The sequence below is a fragment of the Rhodotorula toruloides genome (assembly GCF_000320785.1).
Source record: "Rhodotorula toruloides NP11 unplaced genomic scaffold Scaffold13, whole genome shotgun sequence".
In the NCBI taxonomy this organism is placed as follows: domain Eukaryota; kingdom Fungi; phylum Basidiomycota; class Microbotryomycetes; order Sporidiobolales; family Sporidiobolaceae; genus Rhodotorula; species Rhodotorula toruloides.
Window position 1 is genome coordinate 512,280 of NW_015622973.1, and position 22,412 is coordinate 534,691.

The following is a 22,412-nucleotide window of genomic DNA, read 5'->3' on the forward strand; positions in this document are numbered from 1 at the left end:
GCTTGCGCAGCCTTGTCGCTGTTCCAGTGGAGAGTTGCAGGCATAGGCAGGACGATCTGGCGCTCTCGCTGTTCCGGCAGGGCATCATTTGCGTCCAAGCCATGCTTCGCCTTCGCTTCTTCCGCGAAAAGTGCTCCCGAGAATGCCGAGCTTTCGCGAAACGGACGTGAAGAGTGATACAGAGCGCGGAGGCGGGGTCTACGAGGGACGAGTCTACGAGGGACGTCACCACCTGGCAGCGCGAGGTACCGGAAGGAACGGCGACGAGCGATGCGGATGAACAGCGCCGAGGGACTCGAACGCAAAGGACAAAATCTGGCCCTGGAGGACAACTGAATGTCAGCGGAAGTGATGATAGGCTTAATACGGCGAGATGTCTAGCGTACGCGACGGAAAGCGAGGTCGCGGAGGGACGGCAGACGCTGTTGACGACGACCGCTCAGTTCAGGCAACGACCACGACCGGGAGCGGCGGAAGACTGACAATCACCTTGTCCACGGCGAGGCTTGCAAGCATGACGGCATAGGCTTCGCCAATAATCTCGGCGTTGTTCTGCTCCACAGCTTCTTTGAAGACGCCGACAGTGACAAGTTGACCGAGCTGAGAACGGGCAATCAGCTATCATCAAGTGCAAGCCTTGCGATGGGCGAGACGTACCAGCACTTCACTCATAGCCTTGAAAGCCGGTCTTCCCTTGATGTGCGGGGTCGTCTCCCACGCCTGCTCCAGCTTCTCCGAGTCCTGCTGTACGCGCTCAAACGGAGCTTGACAGTCTCCGCAGCCGGGAGCCTCCATCAGCTGCGCCCACTTGTCGCCGGGAAGGACGGTCTTCAGACCCTCGAGGAAGTTGTAGGCGTAGACCGTCTGCAGGAAACGGTTGGCGCCAAAGGTGTACAGCAGGTCAGACGGGGTCGTTTTGAGGTCGAGTGTCGGTATGTGGGCCTCTTCGAGAGCTTCGGGGGCTGTGAGAGGCAGCGGATGGGTGGGCGGGAGGTACTCGGGAGGCTGAGCGTGGGACGGAGGTCGGGAACTCGAGGCGGAAGGTCTCCGAGGTGAAGAAGCGGAAGCAGAGGAAGACATCGCGACTTGGGGAGGAGCGACAACCGTTGCCTCGTCGTTGGTCGCCTGCCGAGGACCGATGGTCAGCCCGCGTCAGGAATACAAACTCGAGACTCTCCGATGAAGCTCAAAACATACGGGACCCTCGCCGCGAAGGAGCATGAGACCGTAAGCCTCACCGAGGTCTTTATAGGACCTCGAGCTGCCATGCCGGTTATATTCCGCATCGCCAAGCTGTAGATTTCAAGGCATCAGTGTAGGCGATGTGGAAGATGCGAAAGGCAGGCGGACCAGTGACCTGAAGCACGCTGCGGGCCGAGGATACTCCGAACTCTCCCTGCTCAAGCGTTTGAAGAGGGCCTGCACCCTTGTTGCGTCCTTCTCCATACGCTCGATCACACGTTCACGATGAGCTCGGTCAAGACTGGCCCATCCGTCCTTAGTAGCCTCAAGGACGCCGACTTTGAATTGTCGGCCGGGCGCGAATTGCGAGAGACCTTGGCCGTGGGCGCCGTAGGCCGCGAGGACGTCGCCGACAGTCTGTTGAAAGCCGGTCCAATTGGGTGCACGGCGCTGTAGAGGTGAGAGGGGAATTCAGCGAGGTAGGCGAAGGGAGGAAGGAAATGCGACGCACGGGCATGACGAGTGGCCGTAGGAGCTGTGGAGGCGCTTCGTCCGGTGATCGAGTGAGACGGAAAGGAAGGCGAGAAGAAGAGGCAGAAAGAGCAACCGAGCCGGCGCGAAGCTGGCGGTAGAAGCGGGATGTCCGCGGACCGTCGAGCCTTGACCACCTACCGCAGAACCGATTCGACAGGCCGCGCGAATGTGGTGATGAGCGAGTGTTCGGAAGGGAGAGATCACGCTTCATCAGCGAGCCGTCAATATATAGCCGCGCGCAAGGAAGATGCCAGAGGCGTAGAGGGGACGAAGCAGGCGCGGCGGGGCCCGAACGAGTTGAGCAAAACGAGACGGCATTGCGGGATGTGTACATGCTGTGACTAGACGGCTAGAGGCTGTGCCGTTGCTGCGGCGGATCCTGCGAGAGAAGGGGGGAGGGCGACGGTCGGGTTCGATTGCGCGGGTGCTGGGTTGGAGGGGAAGCGTCGGTGGGTGAACCTGCGAGCGTAGCAGCGTCAGCAGGCTTGTTCGGCGGCACCAGAGGTCGAGGAAGCGGATTAGCGAGAGGAACGAACTTCTGGAGGTCCTCGCTCGTCACGACGCCGAGCACGAACTTCCGTCCTGCGCTCGATAGAAGGTCAGATAGCGGTTCCGGACGAATGAGCGAGAGCGGCACGCACCAGCATCCGTCACAAGCGCAAAGAAAGCGCCGCTTCCTCCCGGACCTTTCTGCCGCGCAAAGAACGTCTCGAGCTCTTCGAGTGGTGTCGACGGGGTAATGACTGCGCGCAATTGCGTGAGAGTCGTGTCAGTGTACGGCTGGGCGAGCGGAGAGCGGCCGAGACACCTTCATACTTCCTCCCCTTCTTGAACTCCTTGACCGGCTTCTTTCCCGTCCCGTTCACCGCCTCATTGTCGGCACCGCCCTCCATCAAGACACTCAAGGGCGCGTCAAGGTCGATCTTGCCTTGCTCTGCGAGCGGCTTCAGCTCGTCGATGGAGAGCCAGCCGAGGAGGTTGGCGCGGGAAGAGGGGGAGTGGAGGGGGAGGATGCTGCGCGGTCGTCCGAGAGTGGTCAGTTTGGGAGCACTCGCGGGGTTCTGTCTCTGCGAGCTTTCTCCTCGACCGGGAGAGGGAGGACTCACCTAAAGTCCCGCTCGAAAGCGACTGCACGGAGCACATGGGTCAGCTCGCCGTGAGCCTGCGAAACACGCTCGATGGAACTCACGCTGCAGGGCGGTTCCAATCGAGGTGGAGACGGGCAAGACGAGGGCGGGCGAGAGCTGGGTCGAGGCGAAGAGAGGTCCGTGTCAACCTCGCACAACACGGTGAGGTCTGTATGAAGCTGTTGCGCACCTGGAGATCCTCGACGGTCGCGCCACGGTAGTCGACCATCGCTGCGAGGGTGTTGCGCGGGAGAAAGAGTTGCGTGCGATGAGGAGGTGAAGGTGGGGAAGGGGGGGAACAGGCGGCTCGAGACTTGCGCTGGCTGCGTGTATCGGTCAAACAGAGCTCGTTCTAGCAGCGTATGAGGCGGCGCGACTGCTTCAGCGGTGTGAGGAAGCGAAGTTGACGAGGAGAGGGATCGACGGTGTCCCGCAGCCAGACTCGTCCGTAATCTTGCGCAAAGCGAGCGCGAGAGCAAGTTGTGGGCACTGTCTGCGACGCAGTGTGGCCAGTGGAAGCGAGGGAGGAGCAAGGCACGATTGAAGCGGAGCGAACGGAGGACGACGCAACTTGACCGCGACTACAGTACCAGCACGTTGCAAGGCTCGGAGGACAGTAGACGGATGACAGCAAGAGTGGAAGCGGAAGTGGGAGGGAGGGAGAACAGAGTCGAGGAAAGTGGGAGGAGAGGAGCAGTCGCCATTCGAGGCATCGCGGAGGAAAGGTACGACAGTCAATCCGACATGCCTCCGCTCAGAACCGCGACGACCTTCCGAGCGCAAGCGAGCGCGCCTCCGGGAAGAAGCATGAGCGAGGGTAGCGACGAGCGAGCGAGTACTGGGAAGAGAAAGTCAGCGACGGTCTGACAGGAAGCTGCGAAGGTCTTCGACACACCTGCTGACCTCTGTATTGCCTGTGTTGAGCATGCTCGGCATCACAGATATGGCAGCCGTGTCCTCTGCCGTTCTCAATGAGAGGCTTTAGTTGGACGTGCGAGCAGGGTCAGCGAGTCAGCAAGAGACGGAGGAGACTGGACCGCACAAGGTGTTGAAGAAGAGTGTCCGCAGTGGGCTGCCAAGCGAAGAAGACGGTTGTGAGTCAGACATCCAGGCTGCACGGAGGGAGAAGCATACCAGGTGTCTGTAAAGCTCAGCGGGACCCATGTTGTAAGGGCTTGACTTGTACCTCATGAGGTGCGCGTACGCATGCTCCCACCGTGTGAACACGCGTGCCCGGTCGTGCGGATCCGCAAGGTGCGGCCGCACAGCGGCTGCTGTATCCTCGTGCCAGCGCTCGACCAGCTTTTGCACGTTCGCGTCCGCGTCCCAAAAGAGCTTCATCATCATGGTAAGCCTGACAAGGAGGCCGTCCTAAAGTGCGCGTTGATTAGCATGATTGCTACAAGAGTGAGCAGGACAAGCTTGCCTCCGAGGCCTGCGCGAGCAGAATCTGGCCGTACGCTTCACCGAGAGCCGGGGTGCGGTTGCCGACGTCCACAGTGCCGGCCATAACCCGATCGAATTCGTCGTCCCCAAGCTGCAGGGCTATATCGTTCAGTATGTTTGGGCTGAAGCGCTGAGCCGCAAGCACTCACCACCACGCGCGTAAGAAGGGTGTAGTACTCAGATACGCTGCGCGTTTTAGATCGGATCACCGCCGCGTAGACGCGCTTTCCGTCCTCCTCTATGTGCGAGCGGATCGCACGGAGCTCGGCCTGGACGACGCTGGATGAAGTGTCGCTGAGCGAACACCAGTACTCGTCGTCATCGAACACCGCAAAGACAGCGGCCTTCCACCGCTTGTAGTGCTGGAAGAGCCCGACGGTCTTGCCGGAGAGCTCGCCTGTCGATTCCGCTGGAAGCAAGCAGCGCAGCCATGTCGGTAGCAGGGCTTTAGTCTGCGTGACGGCGCTCATGCCAGACCACAGGCAATGATGGGCTGGGCTAGGGACAGGTTCACGAGGGAGAGAGGCGAGAACGAGGGCACATCGAGCTTGTCAAAGTCCCGAGCAGAGCTCCGGCGGACCCGTGCTCCGTGGAGCAACCGCGACAAGGCGAAGGCGAGATCCGTCAACAGTGCGAGAGACGCTGTGACTTGTGGATGCGCTTGGGCGGTCGCGGACGGAAGGCGACCCAGGAACTGCTCGCTGGCTTAGTCGGCTGTGTGCACGAGAAAGCGGAGTCTCAAGTCCGGGAGAGAGCAGCGGGAGCAAGCTGCGCAACACGGCTCAGGCAAGATGCGCCGGTGCTGGAGCAGGATCTACGCCTTAGTATGACCATACTCGACCAGCAAGCAGCCCTCCAAGCGGTGTCGTCGCGTTCGAGCTGATGAGGACGAGGGCAACCTCGCTCTCTGGAGGACACCACCACCTGGCTGTCGCTTCCAACTTGCTTGTGACCGGCTAGGCTTCTCAGGACAGCGCTACAAAACCACGCAAACCCGCCAGACCCGCTCAGCCATCACGCCGACGCTTGCTCCACCTCTTCCAGCTCGGATTCTGTCATCAGCGCATCGACTCTGAGGAACCCTCGCCAGCCCCCCAGCCACTTGCCGTCATGTCCGACGAGATTGTCCAGCCTGTGCCGCCCGCACCTGGCCACGAAGATGAGGAAGGACCCGAGTTCTTGACGGAGGACGATGTGCTCGAGGTCGAGGAGGTCGGCGGCGACGACCAGATGGCGGTCGAGTCGGACGACGATGACGACATGCAGGGAGACGAGGACGCAGATGGGCAGGGCACGAGCGGAGAGCGAGACGATGCGATGGACATGCTCGACAACGGCCTCGACGACTCGGTCGCGGTCGCCCAGCTTCACCGCGCAGAGGAGGGCGCGGTCTTCTGCCTCGCCATTCACCCTTTCGCTGCGACGCTCGCAGTCTCGGGCGGAGAGGACGACCAGGCGTACGTCTTCCGCACCGACACGGGCGCGCAGGTCGCGCAACTCTCGGGCCATACCGATTCCGTCACGAGCGTCGGGTGGAGCCACGACGGCGGCCTTGTGGCGACGGGTGGAATGGACGGCAAGGTGCGCGTGTGGAAGGTGCGGAGACCCAGCAGCGACATGCCTTGGGAGGAAGCGGGCTGGGAATTCCTCATCGGCTTGGAAGGTCCGGACGAGGTCAACGTACGTTCCCTCGATCAGCGCTTATTGTTCAGAGCGTGAGCGAACTTCTAACAAGCTTGTTCTCACCTGCAGTGGCTCGACTGGCACCCGAAGGGCAACGTCTTGCTCGCAGGAGGAGCGGACGGCACTGTCTGGCTGTGGAATCGTATGTGCGATTCCTTTGCTCGGTCGTGGAGCGCCTGCTAATGTGCATGATTGAGCAGTCCCATCAGGCGAGACGATGCACGTCCTCTCGGGCCACACCACTCCCGTCACTTGCGGCCGTTTCACGCCTGATGGTGTGTTGCACTCGCACAGTTCGGATCAACTGCTGGACTGACCATTACTTCGTTCCGCAGGCAAGAAGATCTTGACCGGATCGGAGGACTCGACTTTGATCCTGTGGGATCCTCGAACCGGCCAGCCCGTCCACAAGCTGTCCCCCTCTGACGCCCGCTTCCGCCTCGAAGGCGGCATCAACTGTCTCGCTATCAACCCCGCCTCGACCGTCGCAGTCCTCGGCGGCGCCGAAGGCGGATTGCGGGCGGTCAACCTGGTGCAGGGTAGCGTCTTGGCGCAGATGGAGGGGCACGAGGAGGGCGCGAGTATCGAGATGGTCGCTTTCAACGAGATTCCGACGATTGGGGGCGCGAGCGGCGCGAGTGTGACTGTCATTGTCAGCGTTGGGACGGACGGCAGGGTCTGTACCTGGGAGGCGAGCGGGTTCAGGCTGCGGAATACGGGGACGCACGAGGTGAGTCTCAATCTCTCTTCTACCCCCGCGGTACCGCTTTCGTTGCGGTCGTCGGCGGGACGGTCCTCAGCGGCGGTGGGACAAGTAGCTCACCCGTTCTGACGTGCAGGACGCCGTCACCTCCCTCTCTTTCTCACCTCATACTCCGACTTTCCTCACCGGCTCGGCAGACAAGACGCTCAAGCTGTGGGACTACCGTACCGGCTCGTGCTTGCGCACTCTCCTCGGCAACAAGGATGTCGTCCACGCCGTCAGCGTCAGCAGGGATGGCCGGGTCGCGGTTAGTGGCAGCGAGGACGGGAGCGTTAGGACGTTCAGGCTGGATTGAGCGGGATGCAGGACGGCTTAGACGGGCATTGGAAGGCATGCGCTGTTGCCTAACCGTTCGAGGCGAGGAGCGAAGAACGTCGTTCTTGCTCCGTCTGGCTGGACATTGTCCGAGACTGTCACGAGAGGCTCCAACGGCTCAAGTAAACCGCAAACAGGCAGAGGTCGTTTGCATGCCAACGACGACCTCTCCCTCCTTCGCTCCTATCGCTCGCCACCCCACTTGCTTCCTCACTCTTTCTGCTCGATTGCTTCGAATCAGGTCTTGAGCCGCCGTAGCAAGGCTCGCCAGGCCGTCCGCCAGTCGTCCAAACGCGCGCGAGCCCCAACTCACGCCCTTCGCCTCCCGCACGACCCGACACCCCCTCACTCTCGCCCTGCCCCAGACCCAGTCGTCGTGCGCTTGCGGAACATCCAATCAGAGGCTTCATCGAGGGTCACCAGCTGAGCGTCGACCCCTGCCGAGCGCTGTGTGGACGCCCTCACCTCGCCCATCTTCATCAGTCCGAGGAGACAAGATGGCCTCGCACGCCTCTTCACTCGGCTCAAACGCCTCCGTCGTCCCGCTTGCACCTTCAGATATTCCTAATCCACCGCAGAAGCCACTCCCCGAACCCGCCGGACGCTCTGCGACCTGCGACAGACGGCCTACCCCACTAGCTTCTCCCGACACCGAGATGACTGCGCTCGGCGCAATGCTGCCAACTCCGCCAGCCTCGCTACCCACTTCAACAAGCCGTCTTGACATGCACATCTCGCCGCAGAGCAACGATGCCGCCCGCGAGTGCGACGTGGCAGAGTCTTCGGCGGAGAGCGAGTCAGCTGATCGCGACGGAGGCGAGGGAGGCAGGGGAAATACGCCACCGTTTGCGTTCGACGGCGTCCAAGACGAAGGCGATCTTGGACTCGGGCGGAGCGGAGAGGAAGGCGATGTTGGCATGTCCGACGAAACGACGGCACTTGCGCTTTCCAGGTGCGTCGCCAGATTTGACGTTAGGTCGCGATACAGTAGACGCTAATGCAAACGGGTCCTTCTCTTGCAGTTTGGCTCAACCTCCGACTCCGCCTTCTGGCCCGTTCAGTACCTCAGCCCCCATCACCCGCTCATTTCGGGCTCGCTATGCGTCCTCGTCCACTGGATCTATCCCTCTCGCCGAGAGCGACCCAACTTCACACGTCGCACACAAGCGCAGGCACTCCAACGTCTCGCCCTCGACTGGTCTGACGCCGCCAGCTTCGTACGACTTTGACACCGATGTCGGCATGTTCTCGCCACCGAGTCTCTCTCTTGACCTGACTCTTCCGCGAGACGAGCCACGCGATGGCGATGCCTGGCTGCGACGGGCGGAAGAGGGCATAGTCGAGCCGACTCGCAGGCCGTCACTTGCGATGCGCTGGCGAAGCTCGTTCTCGCACGACCAGGACCGTGCACAACCAACGACGAGCACATCGGCGGTATCGGCTACTGCGCCGGCGACGTCCGCTCACGGTGGACGGTTCTCCTCGATGAGCCTCCTCCGGCGACGCACAAGACCGCCAACGTCTACCGAAGCGCCTCCGATTGCCGCACCTCCCGCACAAGCACCGACCGCCCAACTCGATCGTGAGCGAGGCGGCAGCAAGCGACGCAGGTCAAGCACGCTCCTGTCGGAGGACTCTGCCGATAATCGTCGCAGCACCCGAATCGCCCCATGGCTCGGCAACTTTAGCATCTCCGCCAACTCGAGCTCCCGCGCACCCGCTGAGCCCGTCCTCTCACGTTCCAACAGTTCCAACGTCGAGTCGTCCGGCCACAGCGACTTCCGCACGATCGGCCGCCGCGCAAGGCTCAGCTTGAACTGGCTCGGCAACTCGCCTTCACGGGAGGAACGGCAGCCTCCGTTCGCGGCTCTGCAAGACCCGGCGCCAATGTCGCCGCCAAGCGCGTCTCGCGAGGTCTTCCCTCTCGTCCGCAACCCGATCTTTACTCGCCCTGTCGACAGCCCGTCGACTCATCTCGACTCGACTTCCGCATCTTCAGTCGACCTCCTCGAGCATTCGAGTCGAATGACGCTGCACGCAAGGCGATCGAGCGACCTCTCGACCCGTGGCGAAGGACTTCTGAGGGAAGCGGCGAGCGTCTTGCGGCGGGCGGACGAGACGTTCGGGCGGGCGTCGCAGGAGATCCGAAGGACCGAGGCGTCGAGGGAGCGCGACAGGGAGAGGCGCGTCGCAGAACGGTTGCCGAGTGTTGGAGGGTTACCCATGCCGGAGGAAGCGCTGGGCGGACGACCAGTTGTCGGCGTGCGTCTGGGCGAAGGCTGGCTCCCTCGGCCGACCCATGCGACGGCATCGACCTTCGAGGCGCCTCAGTCGCCGCCATCGTCGCAGCCTCCACCCGTTCGCCGTCGCCGGTTCAGCTTTTCCTCGCCGCTCAGTTCGCCGAACCCGTCCATCCAGGAGCCGCAAAGTCCGGACGGCGCCTCGACTTCCTCCTCGTCGGCCTCGAATCGGGCGAGACAGTTTATCACGCAGCTCCGCGCTCGCCGCCCTCGCCTCTCGCGCAACTCGACGGCCGTCTCGCCGCCTGAAGATGGACTAGTAGGCGAATCTCGCCTCAGCCTCGCCAGGACCGATTCTTCGACTACCACCCTGCGCAGCTGGACACTTCCGTCCCCACCACTCGTCTCAGGTTTGGTCGGATCCAGCTTCGACGAAGACTTCGAGGCAGCCGAAGCAGCACGACTGAACCGTCACCTTCTCGAACGTCGCCGTGTCGTCCAGGATCTTGACTTGCGCCCGTCTGCTCCGCTCGCTTCGCCGCCTCACGGAACGACTTCGCAAGCTCAGCCCTCGTCTTCGCTCTGGGGAGAGCCCGGATCGCCGCAAGCCTCGTCGCACCGCGGCTTCCGCCGCCTCCGCGGACCGACTGAGCGCGCCAACGAGCGGTGGAGGCGCGGCGAACAGCCTCTCTCAACGGCGAGCCTTACGACCCCGACGACCTCAGCGACAGGCCCCTTCCTCTCGCCCTGGCGTCGCCAGTCTACCATTGCGCCGACTACACCTGCTGTCACGACTGTGCGACCGAGCCCTCCCGCTCTCGACGACGGCATCTCTCGCGGGACAGCCGACGCCTTCTTCCGGCGCCGAGAGGAGAGTCCGAGTCCGCGAAGCAGGAGGATGCGCAACGACATCGACGGCATGATGTCGACTCGCGCGCTCAACGCCGCCGAAGAAGGTGCAGCGGGCGAGTCGACAACTCCGGCACGCTTTGCTCCCCCTCTCGGACGACCTGCGTTCCGCCTCCCTCAGCCCAACTCCTCTCGCTCGTCGTCTCGCCCGCGCGTTCTCTTCGATGAGCCCGACGAGGCGCCTCCCTCCGACTGGCTCGCCGCACCGATGGGCCCGTTCATGCTGCCCAGCGGGAGCGAAGGCCGCCGAGTCGTCTTCCCGCACCCGGCAAACCCAGCCGGAGCTTCGGACAGGACGGAGACGTCGTACGCACGCGATGAGCCGCTTGCGAGCGAGGCGATGGACCGACAAAGGTCAGGAGCGTCGTTAACTCGGTTCGGTCCGGATCACCTCTTCGAGCTGGTGCGTCATAGCCGCGTCCTCTCCCTCTCACTCGACTGACAACTCGCTTGCAGAGTTCGCCTCGCGATGACGAGCCTGCTCGCCTTTCGACATGGTCTCGCGCGCGCATGCCTTGGGACGAACCGGTGCCGCGGCGCACACCCGGCTCTCGCTTCAACCCGTTCGGCGACTTCGCTCCGCCTGCCGCCTCCGACGACTCCGCCCAAGCTCCAGCCCCTTCCGCCAACGAGCGATACCCGAACTCCCGCATTCCGCCCCGACGTTCCTCCCTCGCCGACGCCCTCGCTCACTTTGGGACTCGCGCCAGCTCCGACGGCACTTCTCGCTCCACCTTGTCCGGCGACGCCGTCCTGCGTCGGCGACATGCGGGCACCGGCACGCTGGCAAATGCCGTCGACACCTCTTTTCCGACGGGACAGCCGGAGACAGGGACGGTCGAAGACCGCCTCGCCCAGCATCGTCAAAGCCGCTTCGAGCGCCTCCAAGCTCTTCGTCGCGAACGTAACGCCATGCGCGCCCTGCTCAGCGGTACTTCGCCTCCCGACTCGGCGCCAGCAGGGTGGTCCGAAGCTGCGAGTGAGCCTGCTAGTCTGCCTCGCTCGCCAGGCTGGAGGCGCGCCGGCTTGGCCAACTTCTTGCGCGGTCTCGGAGGACGCGGATTCATCTCGATCTTTGACGACGACTTCGCGTCGTTCTGGGGCCGCGACTCGGCGGCACTTGACTCGAGGAACTACGTCGTGCGTGACCGTTCGTTCCGCGTGGCCAAAGTCGTCTAACGTCTCTGTTGGCAGGACGACGATGAGTTCGACACCTCGTACGAAGCCCTGATCCGCCTGTCTGAGCGACTTGGAGACGCCAAGCCGCGCGGGATGTCCGCCGAGAAGCTCGCCGCGCTCCGCAGGTTCAAGTACACCGAGTGGCCGATGCCTGAGCGCTCCTCAACGTCGACGCCGCTTCCCGTCGCCAGCACGAGCGCGACCAAGATGGACGAAGACGTGCCAGCCTTCGCTCGTCGCGGACTCGAGAAGGAGGAGCGCTGCGCGATCTGCCTCGACGACTATGCGGACGACGACGACTGCATGCTCGGTCGTTGCGGCCACGGCTTCCACGAAGACTGCCTCACGCTTGCCTTGAAGGAGAAGGGAACTTGCCCGTGCGTCCCTTTCCTTCCTCTCGCTCCTGCTTCGTCAGGTGACGTTTCGTCGTCGCAGTGTCTGCCGTCACGACCACACTGTCGACCGCCCGGCAGCCATGTAACACTCTACTCTCGCCTGTTCTCGCCCAACGACCCCTCCTGTACTCTCACCTGTCCTTTGTCCTCCTCTTTCGCAGCTTCTTCTTCCGCTTGTAGCCTTTGCATCGCTCGTCCTTGACCTATGGAACACGGCTAAGTAACCCTTTAAGGACTTGATTGTTCGCCGAGCGAACTTCCGCTTGGCGAGCTCCTCCTTCAACCTCGTCATCCTCCGCCACTTGCCATCGCTCGCATCGCACGGCTCGTATGCACCCTGCGCGGAGAACACTGTCGTCTGCTAGCACTGTCCGACCCGTCTGCTCTCCCCGCGCTTTGTCGTTGCTCGCCTATCCTCGTCCTCGGATCGCTCATGTGGGGAGCAGTCTGTACAGCGCGCAGCACGCGGGTGGCAGTTTGCGCAGGCATGAAGGAGCGAGACGGGGCTTCTTCGGAGTGGGCGAGATCCTGGGCGTCTTGACGAATCCGCAGGAGGTGTTGCGTTCGTTGACGGAGTCGAAGAAGTTGCTCGAGGAGGCTCGCCAGGAGCTGCGAGAGGCGCAAGAGAGGGCACAGAGTGCGTATATATCCTTGTTTGTATTCAGATCGTCCCTGACCTCACTCCTCCAGTCCCGACCTCGCACACCTTCTCCCCCTTGCCCGGGTTCTTCGAGCGACCAAACGAGATCCGCGCCGTGGAGCGGGCCCTCGGCTCCGTACCCGCCTTCACCGTCCTCTTCGGCGCCTCTTCAGTTGGAAAGACCGCGCTGTTGCGCCAGGTCCTCTCGTCAGATCGCTTTCACGTCCTCCACTTCGACCTCCGCATCGCCGGTTTCGCCGACCTAGCCTCGCTCCACTCTTCACTATCGGCTCAACTCGAGTCGTACTTTGCGGCGATACCGGAACTGATGGCTGGGAAGAAGTGGGGATGGGACGACTTTGCCAGAGAGGCGCTTGCCTTCAAGTACGAGTCGCAGGAGGTACGCAAGCGGGTGGAGAGCGGCGGAGAGGTCAAGACGAGCGTGAGTAGGCCGTTCTCTCCGGCTTGAATCAGGACTAACCTCGACCGTCCGCACAGGATATCGCCCACTTGCTCGAGCTGTTCCAGGTGCGCTCCCCTTCGCTTCCGGCCCAGAATCCTCCTTTCGCATGATATCGCAGACCTGCGCTGACAGTTCGCACTGACAGAGCGCCCTCCTCTCGTACTGGAATTTCAAGCCAGAACTCCCGGGCGAGGACAAGGAGAAGGAGCGCGAGGACTCGAAGGAGCGCAGGGCAGCCGGTACCCGGATCCGAGTCGCTCCTGACACGACAGCTCAAGCATTTCGACGAGGCGGCGTACCTGAACCAAAGGGCAAGTCGCCTGGCGACGACTTGATGGCTGCGCGGAGCGTGCCAGAGGAGGAGCAGAAGCGTGCTGAGGCTGCCAAGGAGGGAACAGAGGATGAGAAGGAAGTGGAGGAGCAGCCGCCTCCGCGGCGGATACCGGTCTTCTTCCTGGACGAAGCCCACAAGGTGGGATGGGGTTGTCGTTGTAGTCGTTTCGAGACGTCGGCTGACGTCGCTCCTCCTGCAGCTGCCGGCACTCATATCGTCGACGGATGCTATGAAGGCTTTCCTAGACGCCGTCTTGGTCTTGACGAAGCAAGACCGTCTATGTCGTGCGCAACTTCGCATTTAACTTTCGAGAGATTGGCTGATGCACATCCTCTCGCAGATGTCCTGCATGCGACGAGCGACTCCTTCTACCTCCATTGGCTTAGGTGCGCCTGCCTCTCGCTCTAAACGAAGCCTCGAAGCTGACACTCGCCTTCGCAGACAACTAAGTCCGTCTCGCAAACTCGTTCCCCCAGCTTTCAAAGACCTCACCGCTGACGCCTCGCACAGACGTCATGCAGCACGCCTGCATCCTCAGCGTCGGCGATGCGGCAAAGGATGAGGCTAGACGCTACTTCGACGAGGTCCTCCTTCCGCATGTCCCTGACAAGCTGAAGAACAAGATTTCCTTTGACTCCGTCTACCCGGTCTTTGGCGGCAAGCTCGCCCACTTGTCCGACTACGTCAACGAATTCGTCAACTCGGACGGAGTCGTCACTCCGCTCCACTCCAGCCATTTCCTCCAGGCTCACTCGCTCCTCAACCTCCACCTCATCCATTCCGCACCCACTTCTCCCGGCGACGAAGACTCCCCCTCGCAAGGGTTCCAGATCTACTCGAGCCTGCGAAGCGCCTCTCCTCACGCTTCGCCATCTCCTTTCGGCGACGCCGATTCCGGCTCCGACTTTCGCTCATCGGACCTATTGCGCGTCATGCAGCGACTGCAGCCCGGCCAAGAGCGCGCCCTCCCCTACTTCCCGCTTTGTCGGAGGCTCGGTGCAAAGGCGGTCGACGGAATGGTTCGCGGACGGATCCTCGAGCTGCGCTGGAACGCCACGATCACGGAAGAAGGCGATCCTCTGACAGCGGAGGAGCGGGAGAAGCTGCGCGGGTCGTATCCGCTCGTCGTGCCGACTACACCGGTCGTGCGACGAGCGTTTGGCGAGGTATTGAAGGAGTACGAGCGGGAAGGATACAAGCTTCCCGAAGGCGTGTGAATAGTATGTAATCGCACCCGCAACGCTCTACATCATCCGGCACTTGTGCTCCTTGAGACCCATCTCCTCGAGCTCCTCGCGCGCCGACTCCTTGTGGTTGTTGCGCTCCTTCTCCTTGACTTCGTGCGGGAACCAGCGGAGGAGGAACTGCTGAAGCTCCTGATCGAGATTGGCTGCGCCAAGGAAATGGTCAACGGCGAGGCGAGAGCGCAAAGGTAGCGAAATGACGCACTGGCATTTGCGCGAAGGACGACGGCTTTGCGACACTGCGGACAGTTGTCCTGGCCACGCTTCTGCATCTTGACGAGACAGCGGACTGAACGAGGAGCGAGAGTCAGTACACCAAGCTGACGTTCACGCACGACGAGACGCACCGCAGAATTTGTGACCACAGGCGAGGCGGATAGGCTTGAACGCGACGTCCCCGCAGATCGAGCATTCGTAGTCTTCGAGTTGCGGGATGATCGGGAGGAGGGTCGAGGTGAAGGTGGAGAGGAGAATATGCGGCAGAGATGGGAAGCCGGGCAAGGTGAGGACAGGTCGAGCTTTGCCGTCGTCGCCAGAGTGGATGAGCTCAGTCGAGATCAGCTTTGAGGCGTCGCCGTCCGCGATAAACTTGGGAAAGCCGAGAGAAGCGGTGAGCGCTGTCCGCTTGTCGTGCTTCTTGAGCTGCGAGAGCAAGGAGAGTGAGTTGAGCAGAGGAGAAGCGAGAGAAATACACGAACAATCTTGCGAGCAGCCTCTTCGTTCGCAACCTGGAACTTCTTGAGATCGAGAAGCTCGACGTTGAGCGCAACGAACTTTTCCAGCGCAACTCGACTCTCCTTGTTCCGCATGCGCTTGGCGAGTTTCCGCTTGGCGACCTGATCGACGAACCACTCGAGGCGCTTCTCTACCTCCTCGATACTGCGCTCGCCGCGGTCCCGCTCACGCGAAGACTCGAAGATGGCCGCCTCGACCCAGAGCGAGAAGATCTCGCGCCAGATGTAGAGGTCGGTCTTGGGTCGAGAGGGCGAAGAAACTGACGAGACTTCGCGGGCGAGGATCTGGACAGCTTCGGTGAACTGGCGCTTCTGGGCGAGCTGGAGCGTCGCGAGCGAGTTGAGCGCTGACGCGAGGAGGGTGAGGAACTCGGTGTCCGAGTTCAGCGGGATGTAGACTTCCCGACGATGCTGGCGTGGTCGGTGTCTGCGGCGATGAGTGGTTCTGCGAGGCGAGCGGCGTCAGCAGTTGGGGACAATAGGAGGCAAGCCAGCTCAGCGCACCCATTCGCAGGCTTTGCGGGCTGCGTGTCGCCCTCGTCGTCCGCTTGATCCGCCTCCTCAACCTTGCGCTTGACCTTCTCCGCCCGATTCGCCTTCTTCCGGTCCTGCTCGCCCTTCTCAACCTTGCCGAGCGGCTCGTCCCGCAACGACATGCCCGCCAACGAGCTCTTGATCGTCTCCTGGCTGAGCTGGCGCCTGAGCGGACGAGAGTCGTGCGCTGCGTCCTCCTCTTCTTCCGACGGCGGCGTCTCAGGTACCCGCTCGCCGTTCTCGTCGAGTTCGTAGATGGCCGGACTCTCCTCATCCTCGCTCCACCGCTTCCCGAAGCCGTACATCCGGCGCAGCAAGCCGTTTGCCTGCGGCCCAGCTCCTTCGAACTCGACGTCGTCGTCCGTGTTGAGGCCGTCCGCCACCGAACCCGTCGACTCGGTTTGGGGCGTCTCGTCGCCCTCGGCGCGGCCAGATTCGCTGTCCTCGGGCGTAGTCTGCGCCGCATCCGCCTGCGCTAGCCGCGCCGCTTCGGAATGAGCAGCCTCGGGGAAATCGCCTGTCCCGTCGGGGTCTGTTTCGGGCCCTTCGCCTTCCGACGAAGGTAGCTCGACGATCTGCGCTTTAGGCGTTTTGTTCGAGTTCATACTGCGAGAACGTTTGCGGGCGTGTCGTTTGAAGAGAAAGTTGGCGGGAGAGCTGTCGTCGTCGTCGCCCGAGTCGTTGCGGACTGGATCGGACGACTCAGACTCGGAGTAGGAGGACGAAGAGCAGGAGGAGAATACGAGGTGGATTCGAGGTTCGGGGTTGGCAGCCGTTCCTGCAAGTGAAGTCGGGTCAGTCGCATTGCTTAGTCTAGAAGCCGTGCGGGACTGACCGCCAAGCTCGTAGGTTGCTCGCACCCGTCTCTTGTGCGTCGCTTTCGCCTTGCCCTTACCCTTCGCGTCGAGCGGCACCCTCCCAGCCTCTGGCAGATCTTCCTCCGTCTCAACAACTCCCTCCGCCTCGTCAATCACCTCCTGTATGCTCGCGTCCGCCTCTTCCTTCGCATCCTCATCTTGGGCCACCGACGTCCCTGGCTCATCCGCCCATCTCAGCGTGCTGCCCCTTCCCTCCGTCGCCTTCTGGTGAACCGGTTCCGCATCCTTCTTCTTCTGCGGCGACTGCTGGTTCAGCAAGTCCTTGAGCACCTCGCTCGTCAAGCCCAAGTCCTTTAACTCGTTCGCAACGCGGTTGATAACCTTCTTCAGCTGCGAGCGAGCGAAAGGTGGGTCAGCCCAGTCCGCCGTCAACAAGGCGAGATCTTGCGAAGCGCACCTTGCGATACTCGATAGCCTGCTGCCTCCACTCCTCCGGGACATGCTCCAGCGTGTCGAGGTACTGCTTGCCATACTTCATCGCGACAGTCGGCCGGCGTGCGAGAGTGGCTGGCCAAGTCGTGCCGGGGGTGAGGTCGGGCAAGCAGTAGGTTACGAGTCACTGCTGGCGTAGTCTAGCGAGTCTGCCTTGGCCCCGGGTCGCGCGAGTGTCGCTATCGTGTTGTGTCCGCAGGAAAGAGGCGAAGCGGTGCGGTGGTTGTCGACGCCGACGCGGGCAGGTACAAGGAGCACAGGCAGCTCTAATGAAGTTCAGCAAAGCTCTAGCAGGCCGTCCCAGCGCAAAGTGAGGGTCGCGAGCGAGGTGAACGAACGTGCGCTTTGCTCGCGGGGCCTCCGCGATTAGGACAAAAGTCAAATAACAGCAGCGGGCGCGCTTTGCCTCTCGGGAGACGGACGACGAGGGTACAGCAATTGCGCTTCCGCCGTTGCAGCGGGCGGGTGAATGCGAGGGGAGTGAGTGGCACGTCTACTTCTTCTCGACCTCCATCTCGTCCGCATCCTTCTCGTAGCCCTTGTTCTTGGCAAGCAGGACGTCTGCAGCAGAGAAGAGTGTCAGTGAATGTCCTAAACAGACGCAGCGGAAGCGACTCACAGCCCTCGAGGACGTGCGAGTACGGCAGGTACTCCTCCGTCGCCATCTCGGCACGCTCCGTGTGGCCCAACCGCACAGGCGTCGTGTGTGTCTGGAAGCCCGAGATCGTGCGAGGCTTGCCAGCCTGACCGACGACGTCGACTGCCTGTCCAACACGAACGCTCGTAGGCAAGAGCTCGTTCGTCTCGTCCGAGAGGGTGATGAGGAAGCGCTGTGCCAAATCGAGGGTCAGTGGCCGGATGGAAAGCATGAAGCCAGTGCACGCACAGGGTACATCGCCATGGTGAGGAAGTAGAGCATCCAGTGCGACTTTTCGAGGATGAAGCCGCGCGTGTCGGTGAACGCGAGCATGGTGGCAAGCAGACCACAAACGGCGACGGGTGAGACGAGGGAGCGGTCGGTGTGGAAGGGGTTGATGCCGATCGTGCCCTTGCCCATGTGGACGAGGCCCTGCGGGAGACAGTCGTCGTCAGCGGGTCTCTAAAAGGTATGGAGGCGGGCTCCGTGACGCACCTGCGCGATGCGAACCATGAAGAAGCAATCAGGCTCCTTCGAGTAGTAGCTCGCAAGCTGCCTCAGCATCTGAGCGAGTTTGGCGTTGTTCGTGCCGGCTCCGACAAGACCCATCGCGAAGATGGCGTTCAGGGCGACGTCGAGGTCGTTGTCGTGCGAGTATCGGGAGAGCGTCTCGAGGATGTGCATGGCGGGGTTCGACGCGCTGATAAGGCCGAGAGCGAGGGGGACTGCTCGTCGGACGACCGGCTCGCCGTAGTGCATCTGCGAGACGGGCAAGGTCAGCGAGGGCGCATGAGAAAACGGCGCAGGCGCCACGCACGAGGTGGTTGAAGTGCCGGATGCTCATCTGACTGCCGACATCCTCTCCCATCGCGATGAGCGCGACACCGATCACCGCCATCGACTGGTGCAAGTCGGACTCCTTCTCCGGGTCAAGGTGGTCCGTCGCTTCCTTCAACAGCTTCTGGATCTCGACGACGTTGCCCGTCGCAGCGTACGAAGCCGACTGGACGAGCGTGATGGCGACCTTGCCAAGCGGCGCCTCGATCGTCTTGAGGACCTCGATGGTAGCCTCCGATTGCTCTGTTCGGCCTGTGAGCGCGAATGGCGTCAGTGAGGGCTCGACGCCTTGAGAGGATGCAGGGACGCACCGAGGTACAGCAACGCAACGCCGAGCGCGAGGAACCTGCCCCACTTCTCCTTGAGCTGCGCCTCATCCCGCTCCATCATGGCCGACACGACGCCCATCGTCACGTCCTCGTCGCACGAGCCGACGAAGACGAAGCCGAGAGCGAGAGCGGCCATCGAGGCGATCTCGATGGAGACGGATGAGTCTTGCAGCGAGGGAAGGAGGATGTCGCGGATGTCTTCACGCTTCGAGCCGGCGTAGGCGATACCGATGCTGCGAGCACACAGAGGTCAGACAAAGAGCAGCGAGAAGGAAGCTGGTAAGACGCACCCGATGATCGAAGCCACTCGCAAAGGAACGCTCGTCGCCTCGACGTGCTCCGACAACAACGCCAACGCAGCGTCCATCTCCGTCCGCACGCCCGAGTGAATCAAGCCGTTCGCAAGCATGGCACCAGCCTTGATATAGTCCTCCGAGGCATAAGCGTACTTGTCGATGTGCGAGAGACCGACGTCCGTGTCCCACAAGAGACTGAGGCCGAGCGACGCTGCCGCGCTGAACATGCCTGCGAACGAGAGCAACGTTAGTAAGCTAGTCGACAACAGCGGGAGACTCCGACGCACCGTGGTCCTTGTTCTTGTAGATCCAGCTCTGTCCCTCCTCCGCCTCGACCATGAGCTTGTCGTTCCCAAAGCCGGCATTGACGAACGCATTGACGAACGTGCCCGCCAGGTTCTGCTTCGCCGAGTCGACCTGCGTCGGGTTGCGCGAGTTCTCGAGGTGGCTCTTGTAGATGTCCTCGAGGCTCTTCGGCTCGGTGACCGACAACTCCTGACCGAAGCGCTTGAAGTTGTCCGACAGCTTCGTGTTGTTGAGGATCTCGGTGAGCGTCTCGTCGTCCGTCTCGACGTTGATCTGCTGCCGCGCGAGGATGTAGGCGAGCTGGCGCTTCATCTGCGGGTTGGTCGGCGCCTCAAAGTCCTCCTTGATCATGTCCATGTCCTGGAGGCGGAGGGCGAGAGTGAGCGCCTCGGTGTACCGGCTGTGCTTCTTGTAGATCGCGCGAGCGGTCTTGAGGAAGTCGACGTCGTCAGGCGGGGTGAGGTAGTAGACCATCGAGACCATGTACAGGCACACGCGCTGATACGTGTTGTTATCGACATGGTCGACGATACGCTCGATCGCTTCAAGCTCGAGGAGGAGGTCGACGGCATCGGATTCGGCGTTGTGGGTGAGGAGGAAGGGAACGAGGCGGAGTCCGAGGGCGAGCAGGTCTTCGGGCGGCTCCTCCTTTTCTTGCCGCGCACCGTACTCCTCGCCAATCTCGGCCGCCAAGTGCCTGCGTAGAGTCGTGTAAGTTTGAGAGAACCGGTTCAGGTGGACCGGACTGCCAACTCACCTCACATACTCGTGCCCCCAAACACCCGGGTCTTCGTCGCTACCGCCCTTCAGCCTGTACATCAGCGTCTCGCGCTTTCCCGTGTCGGAGTAGGTCATGGCGAGCACCGAGAGGATGTCCGCAAACAATCCCTTGTCCGTCACCTGCACTTGCGACTCGTCCTTCTTGTCTCCGTTCACCGCCGCGTCCTTCCCACCGAGTCCCACTGCCGCCGCAACCGTCTCAACCGCCGCAGACGCCGTTTGTGCGATTGCCTGCGAAGTCGAAGCGACGGGCTGATCGGGCCAGGACGCCTGAATCTTTGCGAGTTCGGCGTAATGAGGGCGGAGGAACTTGAGGGGCTTCGGGACAGAGGTCATGGAAGAGGTCGACGTGCGAATCAGAGTTCGGAGAGACTCGAGGGCGGGACGGTGCAGCGAAGTGTCGGATTCCTGAGGCGAAGGCGATGTCAGCTCCCTCGCAACGGTTCTGCGGGCAAGTTGGACGCACTCGCAGCCGTTCCACCAGCATCTCAAGCTCTCCCTTCAGCGCCTGGTCCTCCTCGTTCTGCGTGAGTGCGACGGGGTGAGCATGCATCATCGCCACGCCTCGACACCTCGTCAAGCGGCTCGACGCACGAGTTCAGTGTCCTGCTTGAGCTCCTGCTTCGCCTTGAGCAGGTTGTCTGCCGCGCGGTCCTTCTTGGGCGGCTCGGGGTCCTTGGACGGCACCGACACCGTCGCCTGCGGTCGCTCCTTCTCCTCGATCGGCATCGCTGTAGTTCGTGCGGGCTAGGCGTGGGTTGCAGAGCTCAAGGAGTAGCAGTCGAGCGTGTTCTAGCAAGCAGGCGCCGAGAGCGAGCGAGAGTGGTGAGCCAACCCGCCGTCGTCAGCGAACGCGCAAGTCCTCGAGGTCGACCAGCAAGGACAGCTCTGCAGGGCTCGCCAGGCTTGCAGAGCATTCACTACATCGTATCGAGAATAGTGCGAACAGAAGCAGCCACTCTCGGTACTCGCGCGTTTACTCGTCCTCGGAAACTTATCGCCGCTGAGGAACAGTTGCTGGGCGTACATTGCGAAGCGTGAGGATGCGAGTCGTGAGGTCAAAAGTACTGTAGACGCCAAGGCGAGCGTTCGCCCTTCGAGAAAAGCGGAAGAAGCGCGACAGGCAGACGACGATCGTCAAGCCGCCTGTGTGTACTGAGCCCACCAACGAACGTCCGCATGATGCTGGTCTGGATGCGCCTTGAAGTCGTCTTCCTCGAGCACGACGCCGCGGTTCTGGCACTCGGAGATGGTCCGCTCCCTCCAACGCTGGTCGCGCTCCTTGACCTTATCGACGACGAGGAGGGCAAGCTGGCGGATGCAGGGCGGGTTGGCGGAGAGTAGGAAGCGCTCTACTTCTGCCACGTTCTTTCCGTCAAGGCGCACGGACCTGAGTGCCGCTGAAAGGTGCGCAATGTCGGCCAAGTCGTCGCGGAGCAGCAAGTCGACGGCGAAGTGCTGGAGGTTCGGAAGATTATCGAAAGATTCCGCAGGGAGAGACGGGTGAATGGATGTGCGCGAGTCGGAGAGGATGAAGCGGCTCAGCCAGAGGTGCGTCAGCTGCGGAGCGACGAAGCTGACCTCGGCGTCGCCTTCCGCCCAGGTGACGGCAAGAGTCCTCAATCGCGGCATACTTGATGGGTTGATCAACTTGGTCATCGGCACAGGCTTGCGCTCGTCATCAAACAGCACGACATCATTCAAAACGAGTCTCGCGAGATGGGGCAGGTGCGGGAGACTGGCGAGCCGGCAACAAGTCCTCGCGCCGCACTTGGTAAGGAACTTGAGCGTCACTGATTCGAGGTACAGTGCGCGGACGCCTGCAGATTCGAGGATCAGCGCGAACAACAAGGTGGGAGCGAGACTTGCGGAGCGCACCGACGGTAAGGGATAGCGTGAGAACATTGAGCGAGCTCGATCTGATGTCGAGCTCGGTGAGAGCTGGCAGACGCTTCAACAATTGCTCGACGTAGTCGCCTCTGATCTCGTCGACTCGCAAGGTCGTGGTAGAGTGGAAGGCGAGGAAGCGGGCGACCTTGCTGTTTGACGCCTGAATGCAGAGGTGCACGGCTGAAATCTCGTCGTTGATGTCGACCGTCTCATACAGGACTCGCCCCACGGCACGCGCGACAGTCCTCGAGATGAAGGCGAGTGAGCGAAGGCGGCGGTAGCGGTGCGAGATGGCGTCGGGCGAA

The 22,412-nt window shown here is 62.0% G+C and overlaps 8 protein-coding genes and 1 pseudogene across 9 annotated transcripts; 3 read left to right on the top strand and 6 right to left on the bottom strand.

The window, feature by feature from the left end:
- Positions 1 to 444: 444 nt before the first annotated feature.
- RHTO_01520 (uncharacterized protein) lies at positions 445 to 1,699 on the bottom strand (the record flags this gene model as incomplete). Its single annotated transcript, XM_016415202.1, has 5 exons — positions 445 to 600; positions 658 to 1,125; positions 1,198 to 1,293; positions 1,351 to 1,632; positions 1,694 to 1,699. The coding sequence occupies 5 exons, from the start codon at positions 1,697 to 1,699 to the stop codon at positions 445 to 447; spliced, it is 1,008 nt and encodes a 335-aa protein (XP_016272992.1).
- Positions 1,700 to 2,057: 358 nt separating this feature from the next.
- Positions 2,058 to 3,072, bottom strand: RHTO_01521 (cystathionine beta-synthase (beta-thionase); the record flags this gene model as incomplete). Its single annotated transcript, XM_016415203.1, has 7 exons — positions 2,058 to 2,175; positions 2,253 to 2,298; positions 2,358 to 2,459; positions 2,525 to 2,730; positions 2,823 to 2,844; positions 2,906 to 2,960; positions 3,034 to 3,072. The coding sequence occupies 7 exons, from the start codon at positions 3,070 to 3,072 to the stop codon at positions 2,058 to 2,060; spliced, it is 588 nt and encodes a 195-aa protein (XP_016272993.1).
- Positions 3,073 to 4,242: 1,170 nt separating this feature from the next.
- Positions 4,243 to 4,759, bottom strand: RHTO_01522 (uncharacterized protein; the record flags this gene model as incomplete). Its single annotated transcript, XM_016415204.1, has 2 exons — positions 4,243 to 4,380; positions 4,439 to 4,759. The coding sequence occupies 2 exons, from the start codon at positions 4,757 to 4,759 to the stop codon at positions 4,243 to 4,245; spliced, it is 459 nt and encodes a 152-aa protein (XP_016272994.1).
- A 640-nt stretch (positions 4,760 to 5,399) lies between these two features.
- On the top strand, positions 5,400 to 7,030 carry RHTO_01523 (ribosome biogenesis protein Sqt1; the record flags this gene model as incomplete). Its single annotated transcript, XM_016415205.1, has 5 exons — positions 5,400 to 5,969; positions 6,042 to 6,114; positions 6,173 to 6,247; positions 6,308 to 6,702; positions 6,812 to 7,030. The coding sequence occupies 5 exons, from the start codon at positions 5,400 to 5,402 to the stop codon at positions 7,028 to 7,030; spliced, it is 1,332 nt and encodes a 443-aa protein (XP_016272995.1).
- A 517-nt stretch (positions 7,031 to 7,547) lies between these two features.
- Positions 7,548 to 11,859, top strand: RHTO_01524 (zinc finger, RING-type protein; the record flags this gene model as incomplete). The annotated part of the gene is made up of 5 exons (XM_016415206.1): positions 7,548 to 8,002; positions 8,073 to 10,602; positions 10,656 to 11,339; positions 11,394 to 11,755; positions 11,814 to 11,859. The coding sequence occupies 5 exons, from the start codon at positions 7,548 to 7,550 to the stop codon at positions 11,857 to 11,859; spliced, it is 4,077 nt and encodes a 1,358-aa protein (XP_016272996.1).
- Positions 11,860 to 12,103: 244 nt separating this feature from the next.
- Positions 12,104 to 14,427, top strand: RHTO_01525 (prokaryote ATPase domain containing protein; the record flags this gene model as incomplete). Its single annotated transcript, XM_016415207.1, has 8 exons — positions 12,104 to 12,410; positions 12,464 to 12,855; positions 12,912 to 12,941; positions 13,022 to 13,348; positions 13,410 to 13,494; positions 13,551 to 13,596; positions 13,652 to 13,659; positions 13,721 to 14,427. The coding sequence occupies 8 exons, from the start codon at positions 12,104 to 12,106 to the stop codon at positions 14,425 to 14,427; spliced, it is 1,902 nt and encodes a 633-aa protein (XP_016272997.1).
- A 27-nt stretch (positions 14,428 to 14,454) lies between these two features.
- Positions 14,455 to 17,078, bottom strand: RHTO_01526 (zinc finger, RING-type protein; the record flags this gene model as incomplete). Its single annotated transcript, XM_016415208.1, has 7 exons — positions 14,455 to 14,600; positions 14,660 to 14,743; positions 14,802 to 15,096; positions 15,153 to 15,615; positions 15,693 to 16,500; positions 16,558 to 16,930; positions 16,998 to 17,078. 7 exons carry the CDS (start codon positions 17,076 to 17,078, stop codon positions 14,455 to 14,457), a joined length of 2,250 nt encoding a protein of 749 aa, XP_016272998.1.
- A 447-nt stretch (positions 17,079 to 17,525) lies between these two features.
- On the bottom strand, positions 17,526 to 20,946 carry RHTO_01527 (26S proteasome regulatory subunit; the record flags this gene model as incomplete). The annotated part of the gene is made up of 11 exons (XM_016415209.1): positions 17,526 to 17,593; positions 17,652 to 17,862; positions 17,919 to 18,101; positions 18,165 to 18,428; positions 18,487 to 18,758; positions 18,818 to 19,068; positions 19,126 to 19,360; positions 19,419 to 20,134; positions 20,195 to 20,625; positions 20,684 to 20,740; positions 20,812 to 20,946. 11 exons carry the CDS (start codon positions 20,944 to 20,946, stop codon positions 17,526 to 17,528), a joined length of 2,823 nt encoding a protein of 940 aa, XP_016272999.1.
- Positions 20,947 to 21,354: 408 nt separating this feature from the next.
- On the bottom strand, positions 21,355 to 22,412 carry RHTO_01528 (hypothetical protein; annotated as a pseudogene; the record flags this gene model as incomplete). Its single annotated transcript has 2 exons — positions 21,355 to 22,037; positions 22,096 to 22,412.